The sequence below is a fragment of the Lissotriton vulgaris genome, chromosome 5 (assembly GCF_964263255.1).
Source record: "Lissotriton vulgaris chromosome 5, aLisVul1.2, whole genome shotgun sequence".
NCBI classification, from domain to species: Eukaryota; Metazoa; Chordata; class Amphibia; order Caudata; family Salamandridae; genus Lissotriton; species Lissotriton vulgaris.
Window position 1 is genome coordinate 1,217,485,761 of NC_141693.1, and position 13,445 is coordinate 1,217,499,205.

The following is a 13,445-nucleotide window of genomic DNA, read 5'->3' on the forward strand; positions in this document are numbered from 1 at the left end:
AATAAATAATTCAAAAAAACACTTATGTGAAATAAATAAGAGTGTTGGGAGTCAACAATATAATAAACATTTGTGATTTTTGTCGATATGATAAAGGCTTTGCTAAATGAAAAAGAGAAAGACCATATGAATCATTTAAAAAAAGAAAATAAAAGATCCATTACATTATAGAAGCATACTGTTAAAATGCTAAAAGGCACGGGCATTGTTACATTGTCATATGTATATAATCGTCACTGCCCAGTTTAATCTGAAACATATTGACTAAAAACACAATGTTTTTGCAGTATTTTCCACCTTGAAAGAGTATCAATTGACCCAATTTATAATGGTAAAATGTTGGTGCAAATAAATAAAACAAGTGTATAATATCATAGATGGCTACATAAGTAAACATTGTGCATTTGAAATAGAACTCCACGCACTAAAATATGTTTATTTATTTATTGGTAATGTTCTATGGAGTGTTGTTTGTTTCACAAAAAAAACAATAATTCAGCTCCCCGAGTTACAGGAAGTTTGCACTGTGTTTAGGATCGATTACTTTTGTCACAAATGTATTTTTCAAGAACAGATTTTTTGGGGGGTGAAAATATTTTTCATTATAAATGATATTTTGTAATAATTTGATTCTGAGCTCCAATTTGAAAAACTAAAATGGTTCATCTTTTGTTGTGATAACTAGCAGCAATTTTGCTGGTTCTAAATAAGTGCACCCGATATTGTCAGGCATGTGAACACTCATGTGATCATTGATTTAATTCTTTGAGCCTGATTCGCAAAGGTAAACGTACACTTTTGTGGCAAATTTCAATTTGTTGGTACTTACAAACAAGTTTAATTTTTTTTATACAAATGTTATGGCTGAGGAGTGTCCACACTTATAGCAGAGACTCTGGGCATAAAAGGATAGCTCTGTACTATTGTTTATTCTATACAAACTTATCAATTGACTAACTTGTTGTTTTAAATCTTTTATAATTTTGCACTCTGTTTTAATGTGTTTTTATTGTAATGGTTTTGAGTAACCAAACAATAAATTCATTCATTCATTCATTCATTCATTCATTCATTCATACTATTGTTTTATGTGCAGAGTTCTCGGCCCTGACTTTCGAGTCTCTGCAGTTGTAAAATTGCTATTAGTAAAATTAATCTCGCAGTTTGTGAATACCAAAAATAGTAAACTTACACAAAAGTATACGTTTATCTTGAGAATTAGGTCCAATGTGTTTACCTCACTGGAGACAATATACTCTGCTACCGAAAGTAAAGTACTTCCCAAATATTTTATTCAATGCATTTCTAACTTCACTGTTCCGTAGGCTGTAGATGAAAGGATTAAAGAGTGGTGTGATCACCACGTAGAACACAGCCACCACTTTGTCCATTTCGAGGGAGGCTGTGTTTATGGGTCGCACGTACACAACTATTACTGTCCCATAGAAGATGGCCACCACAGTGATGTGGGAGGTACATGTGGAGAAGGCTTTCTGCCGCCCACTGGTAGAAGAGATCTTGGTTATGGTCCATATAATGTTTACATATGATATCAATATCAAAAGAATACTACCGAAGACAATAATCCAAGTAAGGATAAAAAAGTATTGCTTGACGAACGTTGTATCTGTGCAGGAAAGCATCAACAGAGGTGACATGTCACAAAAGAAGTGGTTGATCTCGTTTGTGCCACAGAAGGGGAGAAGTGAGATATAGATAACTGGGAAAATTGAGCAAAGAAACATGGCTAGCCAACATCCTGCAGTAAGCAAACAGCACAAGCGGGTAGTCATGATGGCTGGGTATCGTAAGGGATGGCAGATGGCTAAATACCTGTCATAAGCCATTAGAGCTAATAAGTAATTCTCCATACCTCCCATCACAAAAAAGAAATAACACTGAGTAATGCAGCCTCCAACGGAGATAGAGCGATGTCCGTGAAGAAAATTAGCCAGCATCTTTGGAATAGTAGAAGATGCATAGCAGAGATCCATAAAGGAGAAATTTACAAGGAGGTAATACATTGGCTTGTGAAGGTGTCGTTCCCTCTTTACAACATAGATGATAATCACATTCCCAGTGATAATCAGTGTGTAGATGATAAAGAATAGAACAAAAAGCAGGTTTTGAAATTGCTGTACAACAGGGAAGCCAAGGAGGATAACTTCGGTTACTCTGCTTTGATTCTTTTTTCCCCATCTCCTCTGTAGGTGACTTAAAATTAACATAAAGAATAGCAAATTGTCAACATCAGCTTTTAGGCATCCTTTTTCATTTTTTTAATAGCACAAATAATTGTGATTTGGTGAAAATGACACAATAAGAGAGGGGATCTGTCAGTGAAAGTCAAAGAAATTACTATCTTGATGCTAAGTTCACTTTAGTTTATGAATTTAGGTTTTATAAATCTGAGAATGGTCAAACATGAAATCTGCTATCAACTAATGTGCAAGAAGAGTTCAAACATTAATCATAACATGCTTTCACAGTTCACTGAAACATGTAATATCTCACCTACCCTTTGCATGATTGGTCATATAGGGGCATGGGTATAATTTTCATTTGGATGGGAACCAATGAGCTGCTTACAGGATGGGAGTGAGGAACTCTAAATCAATTCCACTCTAAAACCATTTGATTATACTAATTTAGTTCAAATAACTTACCATTATTACGATGCTAATTTGGAACAGAAAATGCACCAGCGGTGCAGAAGTTGAACGTTACTTGTTGGGTGCAGGATGGATTTGAAGCATAGATTGCCATTGTTTGATGTGGAGTGGCATAGGAAGCCGAATGATGGGGTAGTGTAGTGTACCGTGGAGGGGCAAGGAGTGTCATAGAGGTGAGTGTACTGGTGTAGTATAGAGTGGAGTGACATAGAATTGTACAGTTGGCATTGAAAGTAACAAAGGTATGAGGCATAAAGGGGAATAGAGAATGTAGCACAGTAACTGCCAACAGAGGCAGTATCCTTATAGGCACACATGTACACTGATATAAAATATGAAAAACAATGATGTAAAGGTGGAGCAGTGAAAGAAACTGTTCCTCAACCACACCACGCTCACTGGACGGTCACTAATTAAGCTGAAACAATCTGTCCCTGGTCCAAGCCCCACATAAAAAAAGGAAGTCACTCCTGGCATGTCCGGGACAATCAGAAGGCAGGAAAGAAGAGTGGCAATGAAGTCAATAAATTGGAAGCAATATGTGGACTGCAAGCGCTTTATAGCAAGAAAAATACCCCTTGCAAGTAAGAGCACATGAATGCTCTGATGTTGGTGAGAACAACAAAGAAAATCAGATCCTTTCAATTGCGTATTCACCAAATGCAAAGGCTGCTTGGGAACTTGTATAGACTTTAATTGATGTTGGCATTTGAACCTTAAAGTTGACAAAGATGTATTCTTTTTGAGAGTTAATATAAGGGAATGATCAGCTGAGTTCAGAAATGCATTGTTATAATGGAAACTTATAAGAATTTTTGGACTAGGTTCATTTTGATTAGATATTGCTAAAATATATACTAGGAAAGCAATTTGTGTATCTCAAATATTGAATAATTTTGCAACAGCCTATATAATGCAGCGAGTAATACCATTTTCAAATAATGACTTACATATTCACAGTGACTTGTGCCACAGACAGGGACATCGTAGCAGTAAAAAGACACAAGTCACTAATACTAACTGCACCAATCGGGATTCAATTCTGTGGCTACCTTGTTGCACATACAAACATCTGCAGTGATTGCATTAACCAATTGAGGTTGTATAACATAAACAAGTGGATTTACCACTGATTATTTTAACTTGCATTTACTTTTCATTTAAGGTGTTTGCATTATTCTGTATGCAGTAACCTAAATGTGAATAAACAACAAACAAGTTAAAGAATGTTCTATTTAGCAATGTCTTTGACTCCACAGTCGCTGACAACCGCACGTGCTGACTCTGCTCACTCAGATCCCATGGCCCTCAAGTACTACAACAATTAAAATGCAACAAATAAACAAAGTTGCGCTTCCAGGCAATCTTCATTTTCAAGTACTTGCAGAGGCTTTTGTTCCACCCCTGGGAGGACTGCTACAGACCTCCAAGGGGGCATAACCCACATATTGAACACCTATAGTTTAGGGGCATGCGTAATCGACTGGGGTGTTAACGAACCACATACTCCTGAATCAGGAGCTATTGTGAGTGTCTGAGAGCCTTGCACAGTTAAATCTGTAAGCACAGGGACAAATCGATCTAAAATATCCTAGTTATGGGTTAGTTTATATTCTGTTGGCATCAGGCTAACTATTTGACAATGTATTCAACACCAACAGGGCAACCCAGTAATCCTATAGGAATTAGGGTACATACAATAGGAGTTATTTGAAAAAACTCCTGATACCTCTGGCTCAACCTAATATTAATTAAATAAATTCACAATGCTTTTTATGATTTTCAAGTCACCCAAAGACATATTCTGAGATGTGAAAATAATGAGAAAAACATTTAGTTCATCTCAATGTTTTTTTCAATACTAAATCACAAAATCTTGATAATGCTTCATAGAATAGAGGTCTTTAAACTTTTGTGGGTTGAGCCCAGCCAGCTGATTTTTTTTAGATGTCGGGCCCCCCACAACCTGACAGAAATTTCTGGAATCTGGTACACTACATAATCAACAGCCACGCTCATATCCCGGGCCATATCCGGCAAATAATTCTCAACATAATAAGAGTGTTTAGTAAACTGCAGGTTTGTGAGTGGGTGTGGTGAAATGACGGAGACTTATTACACAACTCAAAACGCAATTTTCCAAGATAAAATGTGCCCATATTTATTTACTAGGATGCTTTGTTTTACACCTGAAGTACAATGGGGATTTCGTCCTTAGCAAACCAGGTATGGACGAATTTACAATAATATTTCACAAGAGAGAATACCTGGTTTAGGTATTTCACAGCTATTTATTTTATGCGGAAAAGAAACAACGACCTTTAGGTTCATATTTTCAGTGTGTATGATTTGCATTTTTTCTAGAACTTATTGAAGGGGAACATTAATTTCATGTCTGAGACTAAATATAACTCACATCCACCAGTTAACTACATTTGTCAGGTGAATAAACTAATAACACAATGTGACAATTTTACATAAACAAAAGACAATTAAACCATAGACAATGTTCCAAAAATTATTCCAAAAATTACACCAGCAATACATTTTCATAACATGATCTCCCTTGACCTAACATTAGGCAATTATCACGGAGATACTTAAACCACATGGGAAATTACTCTTAACCCCTGCCGGATGTATAAACCATTGTACACCCTAATTCTGGAGTATAGGAGTTAATTGATGCACTATGTGGCAGATATACTGGAAAAGGCCGCCGCGTTTCTAATCCCTGCGTGGAATCACAGGATTATCATCAGGGCGCTGGGGCACGGTGTAACCTGAAAGGTGAGATTAAGTGAACTAATTAAAATCTAGGCCAAACTCCTCATCTACACTTTTTTACACTTTTTTAGGCAAAAAATTATCTACCTGAAGTTCATGAAGTAGCTTCTAGGACAATGGATATCGCTTTTAACTCTTCTCAACAGGATCTACAACTGTCAAGGACATACTTATTATGTAACAAGATACAGTCTGAAAGCTGAATAATGTCTAGTGGAAAATAGTTTGAAAAAGAAAAAGATCCGAAAGAAAGGAAGGAAAAGTTAGCAAAGGAGTCATGGTGAATTACCACTGAAAGGAGTAGATGAGAAAAAAAAGGAAAAAGGAATAAATATCATGAATAGAAGTAGAGCATAGCAGAGAAATGTTTTGTCTCCTATACTTAGTTTTTATTATTCCTCTTGAGGAACAGCTCATTTTGATGGTATTACTTTTTATTTTATATGGGGAGGGCGCCGCATCGTCCAATCTCCCAGGGCAGAAAGCATAAATATTAAGGGCGAGGGGTACGTGACACTGTGGCTCCACCTGCAGCCCCCAAAGTTATGTTGTGTGGGTGCCCCGGGTGGGCACCTGAGCACCCACTTATAAGATATTAGGCAACTGCTTTAGACCCCAGAAGATGGGGTCCCCAGGTTCCTAAAAGTTTGGATAGAGGGGAATCAACACCAACTGTTTTAAAACGAAAAGGCACTGGGGAATGGGGTACCCAGGCCAATAGTGGCTTGAGGAGGGGGACTTTATTAAAAAAGAAGTCCCCAGGGGTTGGAATCCAGAGGGCCACCATTGGCTCCTGGGGGGGTGCATGTCCCCTGCACTTAATTTTAAAAAGGCCTGCCGGATGGGGTGCCTGTGGCCTCTAAAGGGATGGAGAGGGGGGCTGCATGCTCCCCACCACTTAATTAAATAAAATAGCTCAAGAAGATGGGGTTTCAGTAGCCCTAAAAGCTTGGACAAGGAGCTGAGTGCCAACACCCAATATGTTTCTAATTTCTGGCTCCTAGCATGCTCTGCGGCTGACCAGAGTGTGGTTGGCTGCCTGCGGGGGAGCTAGACACATGGCCTGTTCCCAGTCACCATGCACACACTACGTTTCCAATTGGGGTTGGACAAAGGGCCTAACCTCAGGTGAGGCTGTTCAGGCAACCCTACTCTAAGCACAGCTCCCTTTATTTTATCTCTAGTAACTATATCTTGTGCCCAGGGTCGGCTCCTTCATGTGGGCGTCAGGAGTAGGGACAAATGTCTATGGATGCGCCATAGTTTAAGGGCCAAATAGATAATGGAATGTACCCATTGGCAGACCTTGCTGAAGAATGATATTTGTTTAGCTTCAAGTGGGAGAAATATAGCTCCTGAGCAGCCACATGGTGACTAACCAAGTTACACTAATGCCTGAGGCCAATGATGTGAAAGGTTCTGTACATCAAGCAGAGATCAAGACCATTTAGCAATAGGCCACCAGTGGAGACAGACCTGATGACTAGAAAACAAATGACAGGGATTCTGAGAAGAAGTGTGACTGTCCAATTTGAATGATAGGAAGATGCGTAGGAAGAAATTTAAGGAGGCTAAGATAACAATTAATTATCGTGATGGGGCTTGGCTAAGCCAGCGATGGCCACTTGACTTCACAGCTTCAGAGCCGTCTCCCAACGTTTAGTCCACCATCCCATGTGAAGCTGCTGGGGTTCAATATAATGTGCCTCATTCGAAGGAGGTAGGAGTCGGGCACTTGAGAGAGCTGGTTTGCGACCCCTGGTGATGCCTGTGTGGCCCATATCTCGCTGATCGCGCTCCCAGGCCTGACACAGCCCTCAGAAGCCCCGAGACAACAGGGGTCTCAGGCGGGCTGGAGCGCGGGGCCCGGTGCGCGTGTAGTGGACTCCGATCAGCAGTCATCATCAGTGACCCGATGCACTTGCTGAGCTACTTTGGGACTGATGGGAACCGTGTTTGCGCCCCCCAGGGGAATGCCGCTATTTTGTAGGAGACTCCCTCTGGCATGGTCTAGAAGGATAAGGGCCGCAGTATGCCCCTGGTCGAGTAGCATGAGGATGTCGTCCATGGCGGCGAGGGGGGCAGTCTTGGTGCTGTAGGTGCTGCGGAATCCAGACTGGGAGGCATCTAGGATGGAGTTCTCTTCGATGAAAGTGTTCAGCTGGGTGTTTACTTGTCTCTCAGTGACTTTGGCTGCGAAGGGGAGGAGAGAGATGGGCAAGTAGTTTTTCAGGTCAGCATGGTCGGCCATTGGTTTCTTGAGGAGGGGTTTAACCACAGCCCGCTCCCAGTTGTCTGGGAAGATGCTGGATTCAACTGAGGCATCCTAGTAAGAGTACAATAGCGGCGGCAGCCCTGTGGATTTTGTGTGGTGGGCAGGGGTCAGGGGAGGTTCCTGAGTGGGTTTTCTTCATGGTTGCGGTGATGTGTTTGACGGTGATGGGATTCCAGGTCATGATGCTTGGCTTTCCGGCCGCGGTGTCGAGGGGGGTGGTGTCTGTGAGCTGAAGTTGTCATAGAGGGCCTTGATTTTGAGATGGAAGTAAGAGCTGAGCTTGTTGCAGAGTTTCTGGGAAGGTGTGAAGTCTGCGGCTTCGCTGGGACGTTTTTCGAACTGCTGTATGATGTTGAACAGTTCTTTGGCATTAGTCGTGTTCGACTTTGTCTCTTATATAGGCCCGTTTGGTGTCTCTTATGAGCTGGTGGTATTCCTTCATGGTTCTCCTGTGGTTGTTCCGTGCTTCCGTGGTTTTCTGGTTTCGCCAGGTTCTCTCTAGGCATCTTCAGGAGTGTCTGGCTTCTTGTAGTTCTGTGGTGAACCAGGCGGTCTTCAGAGGGCGTTGTTTGGCAGGGTGGCGGAGGGGTGTGAGCTTGTTGGCACAGCAGGAGATCCAGCTGCGAAATTCCTTTGTCAGTTGTGGTGCTAGGAGGGGCTTGGCAGAGGGTGGTTTTGAGGTGTTCTCTGTGACCATGCTCCAGTTCCTTTGTGGCAGGCGCGGGTCAGGCGCACGTGCAGTGGTGGTGTTGCAGGGAAGTGGACGCAGTGGTGGTCTGTCCAGAGGTGTTTGATGGTGTGGCTGAAGCGGATGTTTGTCCCTCCTGCGAAGATGGGGACGAGGGTGTGTCCAGCTCTGTGAGTGGGCGTGTTGACCAGCTGCTCAGTCCGAGGTTGGCGAGGTTGTCGAGGAGAGTGGTGGTGTCGGGGTCGTTGCAGTTGTCAAAGTGGAAGTTCAGGTCCCCGAGTAGAATGTAGGTCATAGAGGTGATGGCGTGGGGTGCGGCGAGCTCGCTGATGGTAGTTGCGGACTGGGTGTGAGGTCCCAGGGACCTGTAGATGAGGGTGCCGGTCCTGCGACTGGTCTGAATCTGGAAGTGGAGGTGGAGGTGTTGGAGTGGGGTCACTCGTGCTGGATGTCGGAGGAGGGTCTTGTGTGGTGTGGGTCTGGGCGGTGGGGGCGGTCCTTTCTTTGGATCTTGCAGCCGTTGGGGATGGCAGTGGCGATGTCAGGGCCGGAGGTGGCATTGGTCCAGGTTTCCATGAAAAGAGGGTCTTTGCAGCTTACCGCGGAATGTTAGAGGACCGTCGAGCCCCAAGAAAAGTTGTCAGGTCCTAGCTTACATGTCCAGACATACTATTCAAATTGCCTTCCTTCATGAAACACACTGCACTCTGCTCCTGACACATGGGTTTTATGGCATTTTGGTACAATCACCGATTTTTTTCCAACTATAGCTCATACTTACGAGTGGTATGCATACTGATCCACCGATCTCTCCCTTTCCGGGTCTCGGATGTTGTGATTGATGATGAAGGTAGATACATATTAGTATTGGGTACAGTGGAAGGAAGGGGAGAACGTTCTGCTAATTACTGTGTATGCACCGAATGTAGACACCGAAGAAATTTTCCCTAAACTTGCAGCATCGATTGATCGCTTTGGTAACATACTTCTGGGGGGCGACTTTAACCTTACATTAGACACAACCCCGCTGTTGCAATCTAATTTGTTGACAGACCCTTGGCGCATAAAACACCCAACCAACCGAAATTATTCATTCTACCCTGCACCTCACGGCTTTTGGTCCCGAATCGAGCATTGGTACCTTCCGCCTCGGTTGAAATTGAAGGTCCAGTCGATTGATTACATGCCCCACATATTGTTTGATCATGCCCCCTCACTCCTTGTGCTTGATTTTCCAACGATCCCCAAACATCGGCCTCTATGAAGGTTTGCAGCTTCAGCTTTACTGAATTCAGTTTTTCATGTAGCTGTGGGTGACGCCATTAGGGAATACTTTCTGCTAAATGAAGGATCTGTATCCCTGCAAGCCATATTATGGCCATATTATGGGATGCCTTCCAATCATATATATATATATATGGGGTCTGTCTCTCGAAGCATGCTGGTGTGCTTTGATCTACGTGCATCGATCTATTCTAAGAGACTTGGAGGTAGTAGAAGGGAAGCTCAAAGACATAGACAATGCAGCAAAGACCACTTCTTCACCAGTGTCATTACACGACCGAGCAACACTGAATTTACGACCTGTTTCCCGAGAGGTAAAATATCTTTGTAACTATGCGACGGCCTGAATAAACGGAGAGGGCGAGAGACCGGGAAGGACCCTTGCCCGACTGCTTCAGCCTCATTACCAATCGGCATATATCACACACCTAGACATTGATAAAGGCACCACATTGACAAAGGGGTCCGATTTTACCGCTGCTTTTTTGGCTTATTATACTCATTTAAATACAACACATAATCCCCCGTCGGGACAAGCTCTGACCAATTATTTACCAGAAATAGCCATGGTCTGGTTGGAAGAAGGACAACGCGACTTTCTGGCCTCTCCAGTAGACAAGGAGGAAATTAAGCAGGCGATAAAAGACTTGGCCCGTAGGGCCTACCGGGATCCAATGGCCTGACCGGGGAGTTCTACAAAGCCTACCAGCATGAGCTGGCTTCCCGACTGTTGGAGGTATACGATGAGGCCTTAAAAAATGGATCTCTCCCTCCCACTATGCGGGAGGCTATTGTCACGCTACTGCTTAAATGCAGCAAGTCATCTAGTTATTGTACATCTTACTGACCGTTATCAATACTTAATCATGACTATAAAATCCTGGCCAAAGTATTGGCCACCCATTTGTCATTACTGGTAAATACCACATTATGCCCTTTTCAAGCTGGTTTTATCCCTGTCAGGTCAACTACACTTAATTTATGGGCTATTTTTTCAGTGATGAATCAAATAGAGCCTACAATACCAGCTGAAGTCATTCTTCTAGATGCCAAAAAGGCCTTTGACTCACTTGAGTGGCCTTTTTTGTATGCAGTGTTACAAAAGCTTGGTAGTCCAATTGGCTTTTTAAATCTGATATGCCTATCATATTCTGATCCGGCTGACCGTCTAAAATTAAATGAAGTGATCACAACCAAGTTCCCTTTGACACGTGGAACCAGGGAGGGGTGCCCCCTTTCACCGCTAATAATTATAGTAGCAATAGATACCTTGGCTCCTCATATACAAGAGAGACACCTCCATCGGGGATTGCAGTTTTACTCAGGCCCTCTTATCGCCTCATTTTATGCAGACGATGTTATGCTGTTTGTGCGTAAAACCACTATGAACTTGCCGCCTTTATTGCAAGAGGTTGTTCGGTTTGGTGTATACTCCGGGATGGTTATCAACTGGACAAAATCGGAAATCTGCCCTTTGACACCAGCTGCTAATCCAGAAGAGTTTGAATTCCCCCTGAAGTGGTGCATTGACCCCCCCCCCCCAAATATCTCGGCATCTTTTTACATTGCGATGTGTCTGAGGTGGTCTGCCTCAACTATGGACCGGCAATAGAACATCTCTTGTCCCAAGCTGAAAGGTGGATCAAACTTCCCATTTCTATGTCTTGCAGGATCCATATAAAGAAAATGGTGGATCTCCCTGATTTTTTTAACCTTTTTTTAAATATCCCCATTGCCCTTACCAGAAGCTTTTTCGACACTCTCTGGTCACTACTTATTCGACTTGTCTGGGCGGGTAAGCAGTCGCGCATAGGTTGGAATACTCTTATCATGCCGTACAAACGTGGGGGATTTGTTGTTCCTAATTTTTTATTATATTATCTTGTGGCCCAGATTAATTTTACATATCATTGGTACCACCCACATGCCCGACTTCAGTAACTTAAGCCGATTGCTCCCAGATACATCCTAATTTATTATCAGCAGTACGACCGCAGGGTATACCTCGCTGCCCTGCGGAGATCCAAACAATATCCACAACATGCTGGGCATGGACAAAACTGTGATGCTATTTACAAGCAGATTGTCTGCATTCAGCAAAGATACCTCTAGCAGATAATCCATGGTTACCCCTACTACTGAAGTCCTTACCAAATGTACATTACTTAAGCATGGACTGCAGACTGTTGGCAACCTGTTCAAAGAGTCGCGCCCATGTACTGTGAAATAACTTATTACAACTTATTACAACTGGAGATGCACCGTATATGGACAGATTTCTTCTACATAGGGTGCGTGGGTCTCTGATTGAGGTGCTTCCGGATGCTACTTGTCTATTTGAAATTCCTTAAATGCAATTCATCATCCAATTTTTTTTTGCGAATTCGCAATTTCTGGCCGCAATTTACCGCGAGGAAAACTCAGAAAAATGCATTTAAATGCATTTTTCTGAGTTGCATGTTACACACACACATGTCCTTTGGACATGTGTGTGTGCAACACCTGTGTAAATTTTCATTTGAGGGGGTGCTACAGGGTGTCCTTTGGACACCCCTGGCACCCTTCAAATTGCTATCTTATTTGCGATTAGCAAATTGCTAATCGCAAATAAGGAATACTCCCCATTCATTCCTATGGGCCTTTTGGCCCATAGGAATGAATGGTGAGTTATTCCTTATTTGCGATTAGCAAATTTGCTAATCGCAAATAAGGAATATGTAGGAATCGCATTTCTTTATGCAATTTCTACATGAATCCCGTTTTGCGAGTCCTTAATAGCGATTCGCTATGAATCGCTATTAGGGGCTCGCAAAACGGGTGAATGATGAATCAGGCTGATAGTCTCTCAGATATGCCGGGCCAACATTCTGAGAAATGCGATGACAGGTGAGTAACATCTTGAACATAACTCTTTTCTTGACTGGGAGCCGTTGCAATGAGTCAAGGGCCCTTTTTGAAGCTGCACTCCCGGGCTGAATAAGAACCAGCCGTGCGGCAGCATTCTGTAGGACCTGTAATCTCCCAAGGCCCTTATCCGTGGCTCCCAGATAAAGTATGTTCCCATAGTCAAGACGAGATGTAATAAGAGCATGTATCATCGTCTTCCTGGCCCCCAATGGGAGGAGATCCAGCATTTTCCACAGTTTTTTTAGTACTCCAATACATTTCCCAACTACACGTCTAATATGTACGTCATAGGAGAGAGTGGAGTCCACCCAGATCCCCAGATTTTTTGCCTCAGAACAAGGTGTTGGGGTAGGGCCCCGACTCAGAGGCCACCATTCCGAGGTACAACTTGAGGTATCACCTCCCACCACCAGCACCTCAGTCTTGCTGCCGTTCATTTTCAGGCAGTTCTTATCCATCCAGGAGGCAAGCTCCTGCATGCAAGCTCTGAAGTTAGAGGCCGCAGTCTTTGGTGCCTGGGATAGGGAGATCAGCAGCTGGGTATCATCAGCATGGGAGACTACATCTACTCCAAAGGCCTGTACTGTCTCCGCAAAAGGAGACATGTCATAGATTAAACATGGTGGGACTAAGGGCTGAGCCCTGAGGAACTCCCTGCTCCAGTTTAATATCATCGGTGTAGTGTGCACCCTGTCTGACTTGGAAACTGCGCTCTACTAAGAAGGATTTTAACCACCTCAGGGCCGAACCCGAGACACATCCTTTGTTCAGACACTGTAGCAAGGTGTAATGTGCTACAGTGTCGAAAGCTGCACTGAGATCTAGCATAATC

At 43.1% G+C, this 13,445-nt stretch overlaps 1 protein-coding gene across 1 annotated transcript; it reads right to left on the reverse strand.

Moving 5' to 3' along the window:
• Positions 1–1,238: 1,238 nt before the first annotated feature.
• Positions 1,239–2,228, reverse strand: LOC147712326 (olfactory receptor 6M1-like). Its single transcript, XM_086919635.1, has one exon. The coding sequence runs from the start codon at positions 2,226–2,228 to the stop codon at positions 1,239–1,241; it is 990 nt and encodes a 329-aa protein (XP_086775761.1).
• Between the last annotated feature and the right edge of the window lie 11,217 nt (positions 2,229–13,445).